Source organism: Mus musculus, chromosome 4, assembly GCF_000001635.26.
Source record: "Mus musculus strain C57BL/6J chromosome 4, GRCm38.p6 C57BL/6J".
NCBI classification, from domain to species: Eukaryota; Metazoa; Chordata; class Mammalia; order Rodentia; family Muridae; genus Mus; species Mus musculus.
Window position 1 is genome coordinate 117,117,795 of NC_000070.6, and position 22,548 is coordinate 117,140,342.

Here is a 22,548-nt window from a genome sequence, read left to right on the forward strand (position 1 = left end):
ATTGATGGAAACTTTAGGTGGCCAAGGTTACCACAGACCAAAGAGCAGCATTTCAACCACAGATGCTGTCAGTGTCCTGGGCCCTTCTGTTGGTTAGAAACTAGGAACTTGTACATTTCAAAAGATTTGCCTAATAGTCACAAAGATGTGATGTCACCTTCGGAGGACAATAAATGGCTCTTGTGGGGGCCAAAGATGTTCCAAGATAAAATGGCTCTAGATTTGGAGCATTCCAACCGCCCCACATCATGTGGTCCTGATCACTTAATCAGCCTCGCAGAAGGCGCGGTTCCTTTCAGAAACATTGTTCACAGCTGTGTTGAAAGTTTTTACCCTGATTGCATGATCAGTGTGGTCCTGAAGAATGAAGGTGTCACTAAGCAAGTCCAGTCAGAGCTGAACCCCCAGGCACAGTCAGCCTTGGCCACTGATCTCATCTAGCCTGGGGTGAGAAGTTCCATACTTGTAAAGTCAGCTCAACCTGCGTAGCACCTAGCCCTACTTTACCTTCTGGCTTAGCAGCCTTTCACGGCTCCCTAGTCCTTAGCTTAAACTCAATCCCTTTCCAAGCTCCACTAGGGCTAGCCTCCACTGCCAAACACAGCCTTCTAAAAACACACCACACTTCTGGACAAGAATACTTCACTAATATTTGTATCACCATAACTTTGAACGTGTCATTTCTTCTGCCTAGGACCTGTTTTGTCTGTTTGTTTGTTTCTGAAACAGGGCTTCTCTGTGTAGCTTTGGGTGTTCTGGAACTCTGTAGACAAGGCTGGTCTAGAACTCAGAGATCTGCCTACCTTTACCTCCCGAGTGCTCAGATAAAAGGTGTGCACCCACCCCCATGGCCTGGCTCTACATAGAGTCTTCCTCGACTTCCTTTGTCCTAACCCCAAGCCATCCTTCAAGAAGAACTGGATGCTACTGAGTGTAGCAGCTCACACTGGTAATGTCACTGGTATCCTCGGAAGGCTGAAACAGGAGAACTGCTATGAGTTTAAGACCAGCCTGTGAGTTCAAGGCCAGCCTGGTGGATGTAGTGATTTCAACAATCAGGGCTAAACAGAGAGACCCTTTCTCAAAATCCAAGAAAATAAAAAAAGTAGCAGAGATGAGACCTGCACAAGGGGTAGTAATACGGCTCCTGTGTGGTCCGGCTACTGCCTGAGAGCTGTCCTGTGCTGCTCAGTCTAAATGGGGTGCTCTGCCCCTCTCTGAAAACAAAACAGTAACATTAGAAGCAACAATTTACCAAACCCAGACCCTAGGAGGGAAGACAGAGCTAGGTCCCAGTCAAGCAATTGTCAAGAGAACCAGGGAGAACAGTGGCTGCGGTCCAGGGTTCCACTCGGTCAGTTCTGTTTACCAACATTCCCAAAGTTGATTTACCAAACCAGAAACTTGAATGCTGACATTAAAGCTGTGTAACATCATGCTCAGTTTATTTTTTGAAACAGGTCTCACCTTGTAACTAACCTAGGCTAGCCTCAAACTGCTGATCCTCCTCCGTCCACTTCCCAAGTGCTGACATTTACCTATGTATGCCGCCATGCTATGCTTGCCTCGCAGAACACATGTCCAGAAGACAGCCTGCATGAACAAAAGCTTTCTATCCTCAAGGAAAAGGATGGGTGCTTTAAAGCAATCTGAAGACTCTCCAAGCTCCCAAAAATAATTTAGAGGCCGGGCGTGGTGGTGCACGCCTTTAATCCCAGCACTCAGGAGGCAGAGGCAGGCGGATTTCTGAGTTTGAGGCCAGCCTGGTCTACAAAGTGAGTTCCAGGACAGCCAGGGCTACACAGAGAAACCCTGTCTCAAAAAAACCAAAAAAATAAAATAAAATAAAATAATAATAATTTCAAAAGCCTTTTCATCACAATACAGCAAAGCTAATGGAAGCGCAGTATTAGTACAGATTAGTACATGGCTTCTAAAGTTGATGTAAAGGAAGCAAAAGCATGGAACAGGCAAGCAAGCAGCAAATTACTTTCAGTGTTCATGATCCAAAGAAGGGTGCCAGGAGTGGTCCCACTGGGCAGCCACCTTTTCCATCTTGACAGAATACAAATATTCATCTTTAATTCATAAGCAATATATTTTTATGTAAAGCCAGAATTAGGAGCGATAGTACACGCCTTTAATCTCTGTACCAGGGAGGCAGAGGCAGTCGGAGCGCAGTGAGTTCAAAGCTAGTCTGTCCTAAATAGCTCTAGGTCAGATGGGGTTACAGTGAGAGATTGTCGACAACCCATCCCACCCCCCAATAATTCTGGAACTCCCAAACGCAGAGTTTAGGATTGCTAAATCTCAAGGAAATTTTGTAGGCTGTCCTGGAAAGCAGTATGGACGTTAAAGGGCTCAGGAGGAAAAGCTTGACAATCAAAGCGATGGGACCATCATAGGGATGGATACTGTCCCCTGACAGAGAAAGGAGTGAGGGGCACTGGCTAGGGTAACAGCAGAAGAGACCCTAGAAGGGAGAAAAGGCATGAGGTAGGCAAGAATGAGGTCCGGGTTCCAGATCCGCACAAAAGATTAACACTATTTCCAGGGTTGGGAAAGATGGTGAGAAGCTCGAATTTGCGCTGAGCCTGAAGCTGATTTGTTAAAGAGGATGAGCTACATAGAGATCGCGTCATCCGAGTAGAGGGGCGTAGAGGAATGATCGACTTGCAGAATGCCGCATGAGCTTATGCAACAAAGGCCACCCTCGTTTCCGGTCTCAGGACATCACCCAAGCCACAACTTTGGGCCCATTGCGCAATCCCTACTCTTCCACAGAGGCTTAGGTTTCACTCTAGACGCAGAGCGGTCCTTCCCGTATCCGGCGGCTGAGCTTGCTGGGAGCGGAAGCCCACCTCCAACGCAGAGCACCTCGGGAGCTGTAGTTTGGGATGTAGTCAACTTCCTGGGAAGGTCCGGAAGTGGATCATTTGAAACGAAGGTCCAGAAAGCGATGGTGATCCCGGGGCCGGGTACCCCTCCGCCGGCGGCACGGCGCGCTCCGGGCCGCATCTCCTCTCCGTAGGGCGTGACACTTCCATGCCTCCACAATCTGTTCAACCTGTAGGGGAAAGCGGGTCACCACGCAGACCGAAGTCCCAAGCCTCCCGCCCTTGCTCCTCGTTCCCACGTGGCAGAGTGGATCTGAGTTTGGTTACTGGCGTCCGCACCGGGATGAGCGGTTCCCGTCGGTTCTGCTCTTCCAGGGCGCTTAGCTCCGCCGGGGCAAGCAAAGCCAGTCTCAGCTCTCGGACCACTGGAGCTGCCACCTCAGCCACGGGTTGCTCTAACACCGCCTGTGGAAGCGAGCCTTGAGCACGTGCCTGCTGCCCGCTTACAGAGTTCCCGTGGCCTGCACCGTTTCGGTGTCCTCGCCCTCCCCCCAGGTCCCACTCACGGCGCCCACGCGTGCCCAGCTTCGGGCTGCCTGGACTAGCTCAGTCTCATCCACGCAGAGCTTGTCACTGCGTAGCACAGGCAGCAGCGCGGTGGCGGACAGCTCCAGAAAGCCACGGGTGCGGAGCGCCTCCTATGGGCCGGTGTGTCGGTCAGGGCAGAGAAAAAATGGCATGGGGGGGCTACAAGTTACAAGTATAAGGATGGGGAGTTGTACCTGGCTGTGAGCTTCTATAAAGGCTATGCACCGCTCCTGTAGTGACCCCAGGCCAAAGGTTACAGCAACCTGAGAGCAGAGTATGATTAGGCTAGAGACTGAAGAAGCTGGATAACCCAGATTTGCACACAAGGTACTGCCACTGAGCACAATCTAAACAGAAGGCTAGCAGCACCTGCAGTGTCTCCTGAAAGTAGGCAAAGTGCCTTGTGCAGAGCACACAGGTGTGGGGTAGAGGAGACCATGTTCAGGTCTTTCAAACTCCATCTTTGAGCCCAAGCTTGGCTTCTAAACTCCACACCCCCACCTTTCTACTATCCATGTTTAGAATTGTTTTGTTGTTGTTTTTCAAGACAGAGTTTCTCTAGGTAACCTTGGTTGTCATGGAACTCACTCTGTAGTCCAAGCTGGCCTTGAACTCAGAGATCTACCTGCCTCTGCTTGGATTAAAGGCATGCACCACCATCTTTCAACCTCTTTTTTCCCACTCTTAATAGATCACTATGTAGCCCTGGCAGGTCTCGAACTCTGGCTTCTGCTTTCCAAGTACTGGAGTTAAAGGTGTGTGTCATCACACCTGCCTTTCCCAGCCTATTCGTCCTACATATGACCTTACTGATATACTCTGTACCCTACAGATCTGAGCACAGGCAGAATTTCTTTCATAAGCATATCCTTGAGCACATATTGTTCTTTAACAGACAGACCAGTCCGGGCTTCTGACGGAGGAGGCCATTCTATAGGCCATTGGAGGACCACATTCTAAACATCAGATTCATCCACAGGGCTGCTCATCAGTACTCACCTGCAGAGCCTCACAGACCAGCTCCACATCCAACACCTTCACCACAAACTCCAGGCAGAGCTGGGGACAGAAATGAAGCGACCTGTGTGCCGGTGTCAAGACTCCAAGTCCTATCCCAGAAACAATGGAGCTTGGAGCAATGACTCATTCAGACTCCCAGCAGCCCCAGCGCCACCTTGAGCGCCCAGATTTGGAAAACAGATGCAATTGTTCAGACCTGTAATTTAGCAAGCCCAGAGGGCCTGGAGGCCAGCAAAGCACCTTCTGGTACACTTGTCTCTGGTAAAACTCATCCAAAAACTCCAGTCTCTTCCTCCAAAAAGGCACTGGGCAGTGCCAGCTGTCCCTTCTCAGGGCCACCTACCTCTTGTGGACTGCCATTTCCTCCTCGGCCACACCCTCTGGATTTCTGCACTGATCTGACAGGCCCTTTCCTTTCCCTCTTCTCTCAGTCCCTTTCCCTTGCCAAAAACTTTCAATGAATCTCCACTATCCTTGCGTCAAAAGTCCAGGGAAGGAAGAGTTGAGACAGGGTCTTGCTGTGTAGCCCTGGCTGGCTTAGAACTCACTCTGTGGACAAGGTTAGCCCTGAGCTTAGAATTATCCTCCTCTATTCTGCCTACTGGGTGCTGGATATATAGGTACATACCACCACCACACCTGGCTGGTGCTAGGAATTAAACCCAGAGCCTATAGTATGCTAGGCAAGTGCTCTGCCACTGACCTACACTCCCAGCCTAAAGCCCCGATTCTTTTTTTTTTTTTTTTCCTTTTTTTGGACAGAGTTTCTCTGTGTAGCCCTGGCTGTCCTGGAACTCACTCTGTAGATCAGGCTGGCCTTGAACTCAGAAATCTGCCTGCCTCTGCCTCCCAAGTGCTGGGATTAAAGGCGGGCACCACCAACGCCCGGCAAGTCCCGATTCTTGAAGCACCTGTGTGAATCAGCTTCCTGGTACCCTTCCCAGCTCACCCCACACCCAAGTTCCCAGTCCACCACACAGCTAAGGAGTTCCTTGAGTGTCCTGTGACTGTAATGTCATCTTCCCACCCCTGAACAAAACCCTATTTGTTCTTCCAGCTCTGACACAAAGGTTTCCTTCTCCAAGAATCTCTCTCCACACATCAGCTGTTTGCCCATCACACTTAGACCCCTACTTTTAAGTCTAGGGTTTTGAGACTCTTACTCTGTAGCTCAGGCTAGCCTGGAACTCCTTAGGTAGTTCAGGCTGGCCTTAACCTTGCCATCCTCCCTAAGCCAGAAGCACAAAGCCTCCATATATGTTAAGCATTTTCATGTCTCTCCTTCCATTCAATCATGGGCCAAAGCCAATTCACCGTTGCACTGAAGAACCAGCCATAAATACTTCCTGTGCTCACTCAGCACACACTGAGCATGTACAGATCCTGTGTACACAGAGAGCTATCATACTCTGTGTGAGAAGGTCAGACTATGAAGGAGACGATGAACTGAAAGGCAAGGGAGACAAGATGGCTTGCCTGAGACACTCACCTCTCGAAGTTCCTCCAGCCCATATTCCACAGCTGTTGTCAGCACCTCCAGCACCTGCGGGGGGGGGGGGGGGGCGAGGAGGGAGAGGGGAGTGGCTGAGGGAGCAGAAGGGAGTTTCCCCCACCCCTCAACCCACAGCATAATGGGCATCCTTCTGACTCGGGCATCCTCATCTTCTCTCCCACCCAGACCTCTGCTTGGTAGGCTCACAGAGTGTTGGTGCAGCTTGACACTGTTGGTGTATAGGAACTCCAGCACAGCTAAGAAGGCTTCGGCAGGCACAGTGCTTAGCACCACAGGACTAGGTACCCCAGGGCCCAAAAGTCTCTGGAAGAAGTTACATCTACAGGCCAACAAGCACCGGTGGGCAAATACCTCTTGCCGTTCTTGACCAACCACAAAGCAAATATCACTGTGGAAGAGAGGGAGGGCCAGGGGAGGGGATCTCAGACCTAGATCACACTGTTGGCTTTACCTCTGTCACACTAGGGCTTCTTTTTGTGTGAGGTCAAAGCCTACATCTGGAAGACACAAGCCTGTGCTCTAGTCTCAGTTCCACTCGGTGACTTTATATCTTTGACTCTAAGACTTTTCAGCCATGATGGCAGGTCTCAAGGGAGTGGACTATGCTTGGTTCACAGGGGGCGGGGGGATGGGGGGGTAGGGGGATAGCAGAGCTCATGCAAGCCAGGTTGATGTCTCCCCAGTCTGAATCTTGGGGGAGAGGACACTCCTCTTGGGACGCCTTCACCAAATGCCAACTCAGCATTTTTACCCTTCTTCCTGTGGGAGGGTGTGAGGATGTGGGGTACAGAGCACACTGACTGCAGACAGACATGACAGTGATCACCATCATGAGGTGAGACCACATTTTCCATCTTCATAATCACTTCCGGCCCCAGCCTCTGTGTTAAGTAGGGGTAGGAGGCAGCAGCGAGCGCTTCAGCTTCCAAAGCCTCCTGCCTAAGGCTCCACTCTTCAGGCCAGACTGTGGCACCCTGTCCTCAAAAAACCGAGAATTATGGCAGTCTTAACCCTGGGGAGCAGGGCAGCCTCTGAGAGTCTGGGGATGGGAAACAGAGTTCTTGTCTCCCATGACCAGCCCTGCCCCCAGTGAACTCTATTCCTGGTTTCAGACAGCACTAGTCTCTTGGGCAAGCAGTGGGTGGTCGGAAACCTTGAACTACTTCCTGTCTGGGTCTCCGGCTCGATCCTTTGGGCTTCGTTCCTCTTATGAATCGCTAGAGCCATCCATACCTCTGTCTCTTCAAGATAAGACGTTCCAGTGCTCAGTCGAAAGCCCAATGGGGGTGAATCAAATCATAACCCATCTTTCAGGGCCGAGGGGGTGGAGGAGAAGCCAGAGAACTCAGGCATTGCCTGAGTTCACACAGCTGCCCTCCCTTCTATCTGCCACTACCCCCGCCTCTGACTCTCAGGGTAGTGTGGCCACAGACAAGTAAATTTCCTCTATAGCTGACTTCCTCACAGACTGAGTTCCCCAGGGAGGCCAAGTGTTCTTTCCCGGGCTTCCTTGCCCTTAGCCTCCTCAAATTCACAGGCCAGCTAGGGAAAACCCCCCAGGGGGCCACTGCCTCACCTGTACTGGGGGTTGTTGATGAGGCTTCGAAGTGCTGTGGAAAAGGGTGCAGCCTGCCCACGTACCACCAGTCCTGGGTTCTCCATAAGTGCAGTGGGCAGTAGGTTAAAGGGTGGAACAGTCTAGAAGGCCTAGCCAGGCCAAGAAAGACCTGAGAGGGAGGGCAGGAGCTGGAGGCCTGTTTGCCGAGGAGCTAAAATATAGGAGCAGAAAGGCCCAGGTCCTTAAAGAAGGCCTGAGGTTCAGGAAAGGGATGCAGATGCAGACAGGACCCAGAGAAGAAGCTGGGGCTAGAAAGGCCTATGATCCCGGGAGAGGCTGGTGGTGGATGAGGCCCAGGTTGGGAATCTGCCCAGGCAGCAGCTGGGTGGGAAGCCTGTGGGTTTCCATAGAAACTGGAGCTGAGCCTGAGGAGGCCCCGCCCATCTCCCTATACGCCCAGGGGGGGAAAAAAATCAGCAGTAGAAGGGCCCTAAGATGAGTCTGAGGGCCCTAGTGCTGGCTGGCTCCCCGCCTACACTGAGTTCAGAATCCAAGGCCTCTGCTTTTCTAATCCCTTCCCACGGCTGCATTTTAGAAACACCCGAGACATCACCCCATCAGGGAAAATTCTCAAACCTAAGTGTGGTTTTCAAGGCTCAGACTTAGCTTGCCTGGGAGGGGGCAGCCCCACACCTCCCAGAGCAGGGGAGGTGAGGTGTCAGTTCTAACAGGAGTAGCGCAGCCTCTGGCAGCCCCGAAAAGCAATCCCCCTAAGGAAAGAGGTGCTGCCTACAGGTCCCAGACACGTGAGTAGGTCAGCAAAGGTTAAGAAACCGGACTTAGAATCACTGAGTCATGGCCATGCCAGGCCTGGGTCCTTCCCGCTGAACCAATAGGCCTCCCTTCAGCACATAGCTCTGAACTAAGGAAGTCATCCAAGCCCCACCCTGCCCTGAAGCGGAAATGTTTGTCCTTGTTGAGGCTGCTGGGGAGAATGCTGAACCATGACGTGCTCTTTCCTGTGAGCCCAGATACTAAATTCCTAAGAAGCTGCCCCCGCAATCTCAAGGTTTTAGCATATCCCAGCCCCCCCCCCCCCCCGTGACTTATTCACAGATGGCCAGGCCAGATCCAGTGGCCCCCTGGTGGGTTTTCCTCTCGTGGACCTGTGAATTAGAGGAGGCTAGCTAAGGGTGAAGAGGCAGGGAGAGATTCATATGAAATAGTGGCTCTGAAACTAGGACCTTTCTGAACAGTGCACCTCTCTCGGCACCGGCTCCCTTAGCCTGTGATGCCCTAGAACTCCAAGCCCCCGTGGACCCTCTCTCCCTGGTAACTCAGAGCGCCCCTCCTTTCTGCAGGTGCCCATAGCAGGAACACTTAGGTTATTCCAGAGTTTGGCCAGGGGAAGGATTTCTGGGAGGGAGAGGTGTGCTTGCCACAGCCCCATGGTAACTGCACAACACAAGCCTTCCTCGCCCACAGGCCTGTCAGGCCAGCTCAGTGAAGACTGTGGGGCCAGCAGAGCTTGGAGGCCAAAGGCTGCAGGTGAGTCAGATGCCTGCGGGAGTTTCAGGGGAAGAGGGCATCCGTCTCATAGGTGATTCCGAAGGAGTTAGAGACCCAAGCAGGACGATGGAAGTTGCTTCTCCCCATGTCTCCCACCTCCAGATGCAGCCGGTGGAGAGGGAGAAAAGTCCCACCGTACACAGAGCAGGGAAGATGATTAAGTTCTCTACCTCTGAGGCTACAGAGAGCTGTGGGAGTGATGGAGTCGGGTCTGTCCCTTCTGGCTATTGAAGAAACCCAGAAACCAGCTTCATGTCCCCATTCTGCTGATGAAGTCAAGTGGGAGGAGAAAGGGGAAGTGGATCTAGCCTCCTGTGACCAAGGGAAAGGAACACTGGGTAGAGGTTCCATGACCATAGACTAAGCAGCCCCTTTCCTTGCTTGTGTCTCTCACAGCTCTTAACCGGCTCTAAGCACCTAGTAGGCACACAGCCCCAATCTGACCTACTTGTTCCAAACGTACAGGTAAGAAAGGGCTATGGAGTGGCTATAGACAAGGTATATATGCCTATAGTCTCCTAGGGAGACAGTGAATGTAGTCATGCCTATAATCCCACCATTCCGGAGTTGGAGGCAGGGAGATGGAGTTCAAGGCCAGCCTCAGGTACATAAAAGAGTTGACAACAGCCTTTGATCGCAGCACTCAGGAAGCAGAAAACAGATGGATCTTGATGAGTTTGAGGCTAGCCTGGTCTACAAAGCCAGTTCCAGGACAGCCAGGGCTACAAAGGGAAATACTGTTTTAAGAAAGAAAAAAAGAAAAAAGAAAGAAAAGCTGGGCAGTGGTGGTGCTCGCCTTTAATCCCAGCACTTGGGAGGCAGAGGCAGGTGGATTTCTGAGTTCCAGGCCAGCCTGGTCTACAGAGTGATTTTTCAGGACAGCCAGGGCTACACAGAGAAACCCTGTTTCAGAAAAAAAAAAAAAGGAGAGAGGAAGAGAGAGTTGGAGGCCATATGAGACCTTGTCTCAAACACACAAGAGGTCGTGTGAGCACACACTCAAAAAGAAAAGTGTCTACTTCACAGAGCAAGAGGCTGGATGTAGGGTGATCTCAGCCTATGAGGGCCACTCCTAAGTATGGATCTTCCAGCAGGCAGGTCCATGGCTTGCAGGACCCTGCCATCCAGACGCCAGGAAGAGGAGACTACCAAAGACCTGGCTCTGAAATTACCACCAGGGAAACCTGGAGGTCACCTGCCCAGCATTGATGAGACCCGACCTATAGGCCCAGGCCCAGCCTCCCGTCGTGGCTCCCTGCCGGGCCTACACCCATCCTTTTCGCGCCGCAACTCACTGGCGGGACCCTTAGTGGGTCCTGGAGGTCGACGACCATCCCTGGGCCCAGTGCCCCCTCTAGGTTCACGAGTTAGTTTTTCTGGGCTGCCCCTGATGCTTCCCCGTAGGATGGCACCCTCATACCGCTTAGAACCGGCGCCTGGGGAACACTGGGAAGCTGCAGGTGCCCAGCGGGCCCTGGAGGCAGCACTGACCACACAGCTGAACGGTGTGTGCTACTGCGGTTCTGAGGCAGGGAAACTGGTGCAGGCACTATGTGAACAGATACACACCCGCGTGAGGGAGCTCAACCTACCCCGCTACAAACTCGTGTGCAACGTGGTGCTGGGGCCACGCGAGGGACAGGGTGTGCATGTGGTCAGCCGAGCACTCTGGGATGCGGTGCACGATGGACTGGCCTCTGCCACCTTCACCAACCCTTCTCTGTTTGCTGTGGCTACCGTCCACGCGGTCTACTGGGAATGATAAGGCCTTCAAGTTCTGAAAAAACGGTTTATTACCCCAGGAGGAGGCCCCCCTGGGGCTCACATCCCAATAAATAAATGTCTGTTAATAAATAAAAGTGGTCCATAAATAATGCCCCCTAGCTGGGAGCTAAGGCTCAGGCTTATCTCAGAGAGAAGGGTAAGATTCAGGGAGGGCAGGCCATCCCCGACTGTAGTAAAGCTGGTCCCTGATTCCCTGGGGGGATTCAGCCAGGAGCCCCCAGTGAGGCACCAAAGGGACAGGAAGGGCCACAAAGGCAAGGCCCTGAAGCCTTTCAGGCTCAGGCCCAGGATCTGGATCACAGCCCGCTCTCCGAGTTGGAACCTAAGCAGGGCTTTGGTCCCTGAGCAGGCGCAGAGCGTAGCGCAGTCGCTGCCGCAAGTCTGGGGAGCAGCCCAGCTGCCGGAGGTGGGAAGCGAGGTAAGTACAAGCACTGCGATTGCGGGCCACGAAGGTCACAAGGAGAGGCTCCCAGCCACTGAGGATCAGCTTCGTGTGGTCCCCGTAGAAGTTCACCTGTACACAGAAGATAACAGCGATCAGGACTTGGACACCAGATCCACATTCCTTCCCAGAACCCTGGGATACCAGACCTTCCACCAAAGCACAGGGTAGGCTCTTACCTGGACAGTGCCATCACTGAACAGCATGAGGAGGGCCTGGTCAGTCTTGACCCACTGCAGCAGCAAGGGTGGGGCAGGCACCTCCGCCTCTTCCACACTGGGCAGATCTCCACCCTGGGAGAAGAGGCAAGTCAGGCCCCTGGACTGGCATGAGCTGGGTCTCTCCCTATGGATGCCCCCTTCCCTTACAGGTTCAGCCACTAGCTTTTTTTTTTCCCTAAAAGCCACTAGCTTTTTAAATTAATTTATTTATTTTATGTATATATGAGTGCACTGTCACTGTCTTTAGACACACCAGAAAAGGACATCAGATCCCATTACAGAATTACAGATGGTTGTGAGCTACCATGTGGTTGCTGGGAATTGAACTCAGGATCTGAGGGGCAGCCAGTGCTCTTAACTGCTGAGCCATCTCTCCAGCCCCACTTTTTTTTTTTTACACAATTTATTTATTTTATGTATGTGAGTGCACTGTAGCTGTCTTCAGACACATCAAAAAGAAAGCATTGGATCCCATTACAGATGGTTGTGCACCATGTGGTTGCTGGGATTTGAACTCAGGACTTCCGGAAGTGAAGTCCATGCTCTTAGCCGCTGGGCCATCTCCCCAGCCCTCAGCCACTACCTTTGAGCCACCCCTGCCCCCTAAAGTGCCCCCACCGCAGCCTACACACCTTCATGAGGTGCTGTTCCATGTAGGACGCAAAATACCGCAGGATGCCCAGCTGAGGCTGCAGAGCTCGGGGCACAGAACCCATGGAGAAGGAGAAGTGCTTCGTGCTGGTGGGGTTGTAGTGCACCGTCCTGAAAGTGGGAACGTAGAGAGGAGGAGGAGGAACCCGGCACCACCATTCTTCCCCAGACCCCTAAGCACAGAAACACACACCACGGTGCAACCCTGCTGGTATTGTGGTACCCAGCAAGCCTAATTACAAAGCACGCCAAAACAGCACTTACTTCCTATTGGCTGACAGGGCCATGTGTGTGCCATCATTGAAGAGCACGGCTACACGGCGGCTGGACAGCTGATAGCCAAAGCCAAACTTGTTGGAGTAGTCAACCCACTTGCTGACCCACACCAGAGGCTCTGGCTGTGCCAGCGGGGCTGGGTTCTGTTCGGCTGTTAAGAGGAGAGGAGGGAAATGAAGACTCCCCCAACCCCCCTCCCCCCCACCGCCTCTGGACTTGCAAACTATTCATATGCACCAGAGTCCAGCCTTACCTGGGGGCATGAAGGCCACACAGTTTCTCAGTGCACAGAGGGCAGACTCTACCACTGTGGCCACAGTCAAACCTTCTTCAAACCCTGAAGGGAATAGGGCACTGACATTTAGGCAAGAGCCACCCTGGGCCCAGTTCACCCTCAGCCAACTACTTCCTTCAGCCCCTGGTCTCTACCTCAGCAGCCCCTAGCACCTCTCATCTTGTGGCTCCTCACCATCTCCACTGCTGGCCAGTGTCCCACGGGGCGAGCTGTCCTCGGCAGCTGTCTCTACCAAGCTGGCAGGGGCCTGGCCTGAAACTACAGGAGCCTGGACAGTTGGGGAGAGAGGGAATAAAATTAGGCCCCAAAATCCAAATCCTTGAAAGTCCAATGGCCCAGCCCTGTCCCTGGCGGCTCTCAGGGCACCCCAGGTCAGCCTCAGCTGGCTAATGAGACACAGCCAATTAGGCCACCACGAGGTTAGATGCTTCATCAGCCTTTTATGCTGGGCTTCCCTCAGCTGCTAGGGTCAGGGTGAGTCAGGGGAATAATGGCTCACGTGAGCATCTTACCTCCGGCCTGACATCTGGATGACCGATGGATGTGCGCATGAGGCCACTCACCAAGCAGGAGACATTATCCTGGTCCTCAGAATGGTTCTTATCTGGAGGGTGAAGGAGAAAATAGCCCTCTGGGTCCTGCCTGAAAGTGTTCACACACGGGCAGATCTTCCCAAGTGTCTAGACAGCACATGCTCTCCCTGGAGTCTGAAGACACCGACACCCTGGAAGCACACCCCCCCCACCCCGCCTCCCCCTGAATGTAACAAGCCACTAAGCCACTCTATTGCTCTATACCCTCAGCCCACTGGCACCTGACTCACTCTTGTTCTTTTTCCTGCCAAACAGGCTCTTGGTAACTTTGGCAAACAGACTCCTCGCAGGGTTGGGGGGTGTCAGATCTGGGACTGTCACACAGCTGCTGACCGGGAGCCGATCAGGGGTGTAGCCCTGAGGAAGAGAGTCAGGAAAACAGTGTCAGTGAGACCCCCAAGGGCCCTGTTCCTGTGTGTCCTCTAGGAACATGAACACTGAACTCCAGTGTCTGGAGAACCACAGACCTTCGTAAAGAAGTCATGGCGTAAAATCTGTTCAATGGAAGGGCGGTCTCTGGGTGAAGCTCGGAGGATGGCAGCCAGGAGCTGCCGGGCAGGCAGGGAGAGGCTGGCAGGTAGCGTGTAATGAACCTGCTTGATGCAGCGGTATGTCTCCTTCAGGTCAGCAGTCTCAAATGGGGGGCTCCCACACAGGAGCGTGTACCTATGCCCAGGAATGGGAGATCAGGAATAAAGTAGTGGGGACCCCCCCCCATCCATGCACTTACCACCTGTCCACCAATGACTGACACTCACATGACACAACCAAGCGACCACACATCTGCCTCGGGGCCATGGCCCTGTCTCAGCAGCACTTCTGGAGCCACGTAGTTGGGAGTGCCACAGATGGTCCTGAAAAAGGCAGAGCAGAGAGAGCAAGGCTCAGACCCAGCCCAGTGCTGGTACCCGCCCCCATTCCTGCCCCTGCTGTGAGTTCAGACAAAGCAGCTGCCTGTCACCAAAGGCCAGAGAGCTCCTGCTTGTCTTGGGACAATGGATGCTGAGAACACGGCAGCTGAACCCTCACCCACCCCTCTAGCCCAGCTGCTCAGCTGCTCTGCAGGACAGGAGGCCCTGACCCATCAAAGACCCCTCTCCCAAGGTCAATACAGAGGGTCCATGACTGAGCCCTCCCCCCACTCCCATCTGCAAATACTCACTAGGCTGTCACCTCCCACTGTCTGTGCCAACACCAGCTGTCATAACCTTCATAAAGACTCACCTGCCTCACATGCTAGTTACACACACCCTGTCCCAGTGACCACAGCAGGGTCACATACACACACAAGGTATCACGGTACCATCATGATCTGTCATTCCCATTCAGTGTCTTACACATGCTGACTGCCTAGCCTATGTTTTCCCCATACATTTCCAAAAATCCTAGACACCCATCTGTGCCATACACTCATAAGATTGCTGTCCTTCTTCACCTAACCCAGTGACCTAGGTTGCCACCTCTACTGTCACACATACAGAAAACCCATCATTACCCCTTCCCTGGTTATCCCAAGTACATATCTGGTCACCTTGTACATCATCTGTGTCACAAACAGGCTGTGGCCACCATCCCCTCACTCACTTTTTCCTCTGCTCTGGGGGCTCTAATCGAGCTGCCAGCCCAAAATCCCCCACCTTCAGTTCCATGTTATCCGTGATGAAAAAATTTCCTAGACAGTAGCAGAGAGACGCGTCAGATTCTTAACGCCTTTCATCCCTCCGCAGGTCTCCACCCTTCAGACCAGACGCAGGAATCTCACCCAGCTTGAGATCTCTGTGTAAGATACCCCTCTGGTGCAAGTACTTGAGGCCAGAAAGGATCTGGCGCAGGTAGTAGCGAACCTCTGGTTCCAACAGGGTGTGTCGGGCCTTCCAGATGTGGGCCAGGGACTGCAGAAAGTCACTGTTTCAGACCCCGCTTGCCTTCCCAGACCCTCCCTCCATCTGTGTTTGCTAAAGATGACAAGAACAGCTTTGGATCTTAAGAACCCGCTTCCTCCCCTACCCCTGTTCCCAATGAACCCACCCCGCCCCCATTCCGGACCTTTCGGCTACAGAGCTCCAGGAAAATGTATATGTTGTCAGCATCCTCGAAATGATGTGAAAAGCGAACGATATGGCGGTGCTGTAGGTCTCGGTGCAACTCTATCTCATTTAGGATCTGCGACAGGGGAGTGAAATCCTCATCTTTCCAGGGTTCCCACGCCACCATCCCCTCCCCATCCCTTGGACCGCAGGGCCTGGACCCACCTTCTCGCGCTGATGCGGCTTGGCGACGCGACTCTGTGGGATGACTTTGACCGCGTAGGCTATACCAGACTCGGTGTCAGTGGCTTCATAGCAGCGTGCGAAGCCCCCCTAGAAAGAAGAAGCTGCATCATCGATCTGGGCGCTCCGGAGTGGCCGGATCCGGCCCGTAGAGCTCCTCTCCACCTCCGGAGTGGCCCGGTCGGGTCCGCAGAGCTCCCCTCCACCTCCGTCAACGCTACCCCGGAGCCCCGACCCACCTTGCCCAACAAGCGACCCTTGGTGTAGGTACGGCCGCTGAGAGGGTCGGTGATGAGGCGACCAGGAGGATCCGGCGCCCGTGGCCCGGCCAGCACCTCAGGTTCCGATCGCGGGGAGGCATTGGCAGGCGGCCCCGGGCCGGCGGGGGGCGCGGACGGGGCAGCCGCGCGCGGGAAGGGGCGCGGAGACAAGAAGCCGGCGGCGGGCTCCATGCGGACGGCGCGGCGCAGCGCCTGCCGAGCTGGTTCTCGGTTCCGCCCGGCCCCGGCCGCGCGTGGCGCTGCCTGGTTTCTCTACGCTGCGATCGCGCCAGGGCAAGGGGGAGTCCGACGTTTTTATCAATGAACCCCTGCCCCCTCCCCGGTGTTTCGTCATCTCGAGCTCCGCCCCTTTCCTGGCTGCCAGGCTTGGAGAGGCCACGCCCATTGCTCCGCCTTACGTCACCTGAAAGATCTTCCCTTGCCTGGGCGTTCTTAAAGGCCACTCCTCCTGCTCTGGCCTTAAAGGAGCCCCGGTTGAGCTAGTCGCCTGGCAGGTGTAACCCTGCTCCGTTTCTCTAGGCTACCCAGTGCAAGTGACTCTTTTTTTCCCCTTCATCCTTAGAATGTGTGCTGAAGTCGGAGTGGAGGCCAGTTATCCGGAGGCCTCTTTCGAGCAACAGTAAGGGTTAGCATTCAAACTGGGGAGGAAAGACAGGGGTGTTGCAAACTGCTCAGTGCACATCACCAACACAGGTGGTTTCCTGCAAGCATCTCTTGCTCTGGTACAGAGCATGCTGCCCTCTTCGGGGACTGTGGAATAGCACGCTGCAGAGCCCGATTTACCTGGTCTGGGACTGTGCAATGGGTTTGTGGAACAGAGCCTGGTATTCAAGGTTTTATGTTTGCGTTTTGTTTTTCCAAGACAGGGTGTCTCTGTGTGGCCCTGGCTGTCCCAGAACCCACTATGTAGACCAGGCTGGCTTTGAAATCAAAGATCCACCTGCCCCTGCCTCCCAGTATTCACTGTTTTTCACCATGTTCCAGGCTACATCTTCTGCTACCCAATTCTACCTTATTATTCTTCTGAGGGAAAGGAGAGCTGAGGCAGAGTAGCTGTCATGTGATCCAGGCTGGCTTTGAACTCGAGGTCCTTCTGTCTTCACCTTTGACATGATGGGACTCCAGACCTGTACCTCTGCCCCAGACCCTGAGTTCCCCATCATATTCTCAAAAATACCTATTGCACCGAGTCAGCAGGCAAAAGGCCAGACAGTGAGGAATGAGAACTGGACACTCTTAGGTGCTAGAGACCTGCAACTGGGCAGTTAGCTTTGAAGTCCATTACAGATAAACTCAAGTAGGTGGCAGGAATCTATGATCTATGTGGAATCTTTTTCTGTGTGGGTTTTTTTTTTGGGGGGGGGGTGTTGTGGAGGGTTGTTTTGGTTTTTGTTTTGTTTTGTGACAGAGTTTCCAGGAAGCCAGGAATTCGACCTGTAAACCAGACTGGCCTTGACTTCCTACCTGTCTCTGCCCCTCCACCACTGCCCGGCTTCGATGTGAAATCTTTTTTTTTTTTTTTTTTTTTCCTTGAAATAGGTTTCTCTGTGTAGACTTGGCTGTCCTGGAATCATTCTGTAAACCAGGCTGGCCTCCAACTCAGAGATCTGCTGCCTGTCTCTGCCTCCAGAGTGCTGGGATTAAAGGAGTATGCCACCACCTGCCTAGTTTCCCCAGTGGAATCTTAATCCCTAAACTTTCTCCAGGGGTCACAGATCTCCTGCTGGCTGTGTAGCCTTCGTTTTCACTTGGAGCCATACATTCAGACCTCAGATTTACTGAAAACATCTGCAAAGTGGCAGGCGCTGCTACCAATAAGAATGGCCAAGGCTGCAGCCCTTACTTAGTTTCTGCAGTTTCTCTATTGTGGAAACAGACTTAAGTACATAAATAAAGTAATTACAGGCTGTGAAAAGTGCTAAGACGGAAGTAAACAAGGAGCACCCAGAAAAACCAACAAACACACACATACAGCTGTGAATCAGCTCCCTCCTTCCCCAGTGTCTGGTCTGGATCATAACCTATCTTGTTGGGATTATTGCATACGGCCGTCCCTGCCTTTGGTCTCATCTGCATTTCATCTTGCATGTACATACTGTGAAGACATGGACACACACACACACACACACACACACACACACACGTCCCAAAAAGCCTAAGACCAGGAGAAATATTAGTAGTTTAAATGATAGGGGTGGGCAGGAAAGTCCTAGGTGCTATGCTTAGCAATTTCCCTGGCGGAGAAGGTAGTGGTAGGGCCAGAAAGGACAAACTCTTCAGGTCACATGGCCTGAAGCACAGGTAGAGCTTCAAAAGACAGAGTCAAAAATCTGAGCTGGAGTTGAGGCAAGAGGTTCAGGAGTCCAAGGTTGTCCTAGTTAAAGTCAACTGTCACCCTGACGTAATGAAGAGTCATCTGACAGAGTCTCGCTGGGCAACTACACAGTTCAGGTTGACCTTTGGCCTGGGAGGAATTGTCTTGATTGATGATTGGCATGGGAGGGCCCTGCCCACCGCGTGTGGCACCACCCCTGGGTAGGTAGAGCTGAACTATAGACGGAAGCTAGCCGAGTGATCTGGAGAGATGACTCAGCGGTTAGGAGAACACAGTGTTCTTTCTGTCAGAGGACCTGAATTCACTGAGTGACCAGAGCTCCTGGGGAACTCTACACCTCCAGCCTTCTCAGCTGGGTACCTGGCATGTGCATACTCACATAAGTACGTGTGTAATTAATTATTTAAGGAAGCTAACAAGGAGCAAGTGAGGGAGCCAGGCATGAGGCAGCACTCCTCCGTGGTTTCTGCCTCAGTTCCTGCTTCAGCGTCTTGCCCTGGCTTCCCTCTGTGACTGACTGTAACCTATAAAATGAAATAAACCTTCCCTCCCCAGGCTGCTTTTGGTCTGGGTGTTTATCACAGCTGCAGAAAAGTGAAAAAGGTCTCCCTGCAGAGTGAACCTGAGACTAACCTGGAGTAAATAACATCCTGTCTATTTGGCCCTGGAGAGTTAGCGCAGTGGTTAAGAGCACTTGTTGCAAAGGACCCAGCATCCTGGGAATCATGGAGGCCCGTCACCTTTCTGGGCACCAGGATACCAGGCCATGTGTGATGCAGACAAAACACTCACACATAAAATAATAAAAATTAGATCTTTGAAAAAGATATATTCACTACTGGTTACTTTTATGCTATGGTCTGGGAATTAAGCCCAGGGCTTTGTCTACGGGAGGCAAGTGTTACTAAACTATCCCCAGCTTGATGTTACAGCTTTATATCTGGAAAATAAATTAAGATGTCTGTGTATTACTTTGCTGGAGATGCCATAACAAAATAACCTTGAATGGTTCAAATGACAAAAAATAAATTAATAAAATTATTTTCACAGTCGGAGGTGCAAGATCAAATCAGGACAGGTTTCTTGGATTTTTCTGTTTTTTGCTTTTTACTTTTTTAAAAAAAAGATCTATTTATTTATTTTATGTATATATGAGTACACTGTAGCTGTCTTCAGACACACCAGAAGAGGGCATCAGATCTCATTACAGGTGGTTGTGAGCCACCATGTGGTTGCTAGGAATTGAACTCAGGACCTCTGGAAGAAGAGTCAGTGCTCTTAACTGCTGAGCCATCTCTCCAGTTCCTGTTTTTTATTTTTATTTTTTTAAGACTTATTTATTATTTATTATATGTAAGTACACTGTAGCTGTCTTGAGACACTCCAGAAGAGGGAGTCAGATCTCATTACGGATGGTTGTGAGCCACCATGTGGTTGCTGGGATTTGAACTCTGGACCTTCGGAAGAGCAGTCGGGTGCTCTTACCTGCTGAGCCATCTCTCCAGCCCCCTGTTTTTTATTTTTAAAACAATTATTATTAATTTCTCTCTGTGTCTCTGTCTCTCTGTGTATGTGTGTGTGGAAGTGCAAGTGCCCAGAGAAGGACAGAATTTAAAATTACATGTGTTGGTGTACAGGTGTTGGTGCGCACACACGAAGGTTAGAGACTAAGAAACAGGAGCTGATTTCTGTTAATCACCGACCCAGATCATCTTGGCCTGATGAATGAAAACAAGCAACTCAAGACTGGCCTGGTCTACAGAATGAGTTCCAGGACAGCCAGGGCTACACAGAGGGACTCTTGTCTTGAAAAACCAAACCACAAGCCCGGGGTGGTGGTGCACGCTTTTAATCCCAGCACTTGGGAGGCACAGACAGGCAGATTTCTGAGTTCGAGGCCAGCCTGGTCTACAAAGTGAGTGCCAGGACAGCCAGGGCTACACAGAGAAACCCTGTCTCGAAAAACAAACAAACAAAAAAACAAAACAAAAAAAAAAGGTTAATGCAGGGAAGATCATCATGTGTAAGCCAAGGAGAGGGACGGAGGCTCCCTCAGTAGCCCAGGCTGGCCTCGAACTCAGAGATCTGCCTACCTCTGCCTCCCGAGTGCTGGGACTAAAGGCCACCATGGCCAGCTTTAGTTACATAATCTTAAACCAAGTCTTAACTATGAATTTGTTTGTTTTGTTGTTGTTTCAAGACAGGGTTTCTCTATGTAACTCTGACTGTCCTGGAACTCACTTTGTAGACCAGGCTGGCCTCGAACTCAGAAATCCGCCTGCATGCGCCACCACGCCCGAACCGGGTAAGATTTCTAAAGTGAACCCTGAGAGCTGGGTAAAAGTCAAGCAGGCGTAGCACGGCTCAGGATCCTGTGCTCCTGGCGGCCTGAAGTGAGGGCTCACGGGTCCATAAAGAACTACAAGTTGGGGTGGGGGTGGAGCGCCATTGGGAGACTCCTTGGTCTAGCAGGCATGAGGTTTGATCCCTAAATGAAACTGAGAACACCTGTCAGCTCCTGGGTGTGGCTAAGGAGGTTTTTATTGTAGATTTCAGGGCGAGAACAGCCAGAGGGCACCTGGAAGAGACCTGAACAAGGAGAGAAAGAAATAGACCGAACAAGACCAGCAGACAGAGCAGGAGCATGAGGGTGGGGGTGGGGGTGGGGGTGGGGGTGGGAGTGGTAGAGGATGAATGAGAGAGGAAGCGAAGAAGACCAAGAGGACAGAGAGCTTGAGGCTGAGTTAGGGGGAGGGGAAGGGAGAGGAGGGGAGGGGAGGGCAGGGGAGGGGAGGAGAGGGGAGGGGAGGGGAGGGGAGGGCAGGGGAGGGGAGGGGAAGCCAAGCCCCTGGGCTGCTGAGGTTTTAGGCAGAGCGTGGGAGGTAGGGGTGAGGAGATCGGGAAGGAGCTGCAGGTGCTGAGTGAGCCTAGAGGTCCAGCAGACAGCTCGATGTGCTAAGGCACCATAGTTGGCCATTTGTCATGAGATTTTTTTTGCGATCTGACAATCCCTAGAACCAAACAATGGGTTTGAACCCTAGCATTGCACAAACCAGGAATAGTGGCACACACCTATAACCACAGCCTTTGGCAGTGGGAGGCAGAAGATCAGGAGTTCAAGGTCAGCCTCTCATACATAGTTTGTAGGGAAGCCTGAACTGTAAAGGACACTGTCTAGGAAAACAACTAGAACCAGGTGGTGATAGCACACACCATTTATCCCAGCACTCAAATGGCAAAGACAGGCAGATCTCTGAGTTTGAGGCCAGCCTACTCTACAGAACATGTTCCAAGACAGGCAGGGCTACACAGTGAGACCCTGTTTTGAAAAAAACAAAAGAAAGCTGGAGAGATGGTTCAGTAGTTAAGAGCACCGCCTGTTCTACCAAAGGTCTTGAATTCAATCCCCAGCAACCACGTGGTGGCTCACAACCATCTGTACTGGGAGCTGATGCCCTCTACTGGCCTTCAAGTGTACATGCAGATAGAGCACTCATGCATAAAATAAATGAATCTTTTAAAAACAAAAAAGAAAAACCAAAAGAAAGAAAAATAAGGAGGAAGAGAAGAAAACACCTGGGGGTTAGCGCAGTTGGCCCTTTGTGACATAAGCCTAGACCAGCATCACCACCTACAATCCTATCACCCAGGAGGTAGAGGTTCAAGATCAGTCTCAGCTAAATAGTAAATTCCAAGCTAGCTGGCTACAGTAGGCCATCTCCAAACAAAAGAACCATAATAATAAAAATAATAATAAAGCCCAAACCAAAACCCTTACTTTTTAACCAAAAGTTAAAAATAGCTGAAACACAGCTGGGCGTGGTGGTGGCACACCCCTTTAATCCCAGCACTCAGGGAGGCAGAGGCAGGCGGATTTCTGAGTTCGAGGCCAGCCTGGTCTACAAAGTGAGTTCCAGGACAGCCAGGGCTATACAGAGAAACCCTGTCTCAAAAAACCAAAACCAAATATATATATCTGAAACACTTCAAGGACTGGACCCTAAAATGATTCTGCAAGCTGGAGGGTGGGGTTAGAAGTATTCTTTCCCTTCCTAACTTTGCAAGGTTCCCAAGTTGCCTAAAAGTAGGTAGGCAGCCAACAGGTAGACTGCTTGTGGACAACCTTGGAAGGCTAGATTACGCTTTGGGGTTTGATAAAAGAGTTATTTGGAGTCAGCCAATGCCACCGGAGTCTGGAAGTGGGTCTGGGGTAATGGTGGGCAGGATAGCCTTAATGGGCTTCTGGGGAGGTGAAGCTGACAGCTGACGCTGTGGCCCCACTCCCGGCTCTCCGGTTCTCCTTTCCAACACTGA

General features: G+C 52.0%; 3 protein-coding genes across 8 annotated transcripts; 1 reads left to right on the forward strand and 2 right to left on the reverse strand.

Annotated features, from left to right (window-relative positions):
- Positions 1-1,424: 1,424 nt before the first annotated feature.
- Btbd19 (BTB (POZ) domain containing 19) lies at positions 1,425-7,864 on the reverse strand. Its single transcript, NM_001384196.1, has 8 exons — positions 7,535-7,864; positions 6,145-6,346; positions 5,935-5,988; positions 4,425-4,484; positions 3,620-3,688; positions 3,404-3,535; positions 3,177-3,302; positions 1,425-3,067 (listed from the first exon to the last, which is right to left on the reverse strand). The coding sequence occupies exons 1-8, from the start codon at positions 7,618-7,620 to the stop codon at positions 2,933-2,935; spliced, it is 864 nt and encodes a 287-aa protein (NP_001371125.1). The 5' UTR covers positions 7,621-7,864; the 3' UTR covers positions 1,425-2,932.
- Tctex1d4 (Tctex1 domain containing 4) lies at positions 6,749-10,944 on the forward strand. 5 transcript variants are annotated; one of them, XM_006503100.4, is made up of 5 exons: positions 6,749-6,793; positions 9,002-9,064; positions 9,188-9,294; positions 9,482-9,550; positions 10,177-10,944. In XM_006503100.4, the coding sequence occupies exon 5, from the start codon at positions 10,188-10,190 to the stop codon at positions 10,845-10,847; it is 660 nt and encodes a 219-aa protein (XP_006503163.1). In that variant the 5' UTR covers positions 6,749-6,793; positions 9,002-9,064; positions 9,188-9,294; positions 9,482-9,550; positions 10,177-10,187; the 3' UTR covers positions 10,848-10,944. The 5 variants fall into 5 exon arrangements, with proteins under 5 accessions (XP_006503163.1, XP_006503161.1, XP_006503162.1 ...); XM_006503099.4 differs by having other exon boundaries at positions 6,751-6,793; positions 10,180-10,944; XM_006503098.4 differs by lacking the exon at positions 9,188-9,294.
- On the reverse strand, positions 10,861-16,169 carry Plk3 (polo like kinase 3). Of its 2 annotated transcripts, none has more exons than NM_001313916.1 (15): positions 15,858-16,169; positions 15,601-15,708; positions 15,395-15,511; positions 15,111-15,240; positions 14,933-15,020; positions 14,107-14,202; positions 13,816-14,014; positions 13,579-13,705; positions 13,319-13,359; positions 12,930-13,023; positions 12,714-12,797; positions 12,449-12,611; positions 12,166-12,295; positions 11,492-11,605; positions 10,861-11,384 (listed from the first exon to the last, which is right to left on the reverse strand). In NM_001313916.1, the coding sequence occupies exons 1-15, from the start codon at positions 16,068-16,070 to the stop codon at positions 11,193-11,195; spliced, it is 1,896 nt and encodes a 631-aa protein (NP_001300845.1). In that variant the 5' UTR covers positions 16,071-16,169; the 3' UTR covers positions 10,861-11,192. The 2 variants fall into 2 exon arrangements, with proteins under 2 accessions (NP_001300845.1, NP_038835.2); NM_013807.3 differs by having other exon boundaries at positions 13,268-13,359.
- Positions 16,170-22,548: the final 6,379 nt, after the last annotated feature.

Bases quoted from the DNA above. Each gene is read 5' to 3' on its own strand.
- Btbd19 (NM_001384196.1), bottom strand. From the start codon at position 7,620: ATGGAGAACCCAGGACTGGTGGTACGTGGGCAGGCTGCACCCTTTTCC. The intron at 5,989-6,144 runs GTGAGCCTACCA...CCCCCCCCGCAG, and splicing joins TCAAGCTGCACCAACACTCT to GTGCTGGAGGTGCTGACAAC. The intron at 3,536-3,619 runs GTACAACTCCCC...ACCGGCCCATAG, and splicing joins TTATAGAAGCTCACAGCCAG to GAGGCGCTCCGCACCCGTGG.
- Plk3 (NM_013807.3), bottom strand. From the start codon at position 16,070: ATGGAGCCCGCCGCCGGCTTCTTGTCTCCGCGCCCCTTCCCGCGCGCG. The intron at 14,015-14,106 runs GTGAGTGTCAGT...TCCTGGGCATAG, and splicing joins TGGTCGCTTGGTTGTGTCAT to GTACACGCTCCTGTGTGGGA. The intron at 11,606-12,165 runs GTGTGTAGGCTG...CTCTTCTCCCAG, and splicing joins TGGAACAGCACCTCATGAAG to GGTGGAGATCTGCCCAGTGT.
- Tctex1d4 (XM_006503100.4), top strand. From the start codon at position 10,188: ATGGCTTGCAGGACCCTGCCATCCAGACGCCAGGAAGAGGAGACTACC.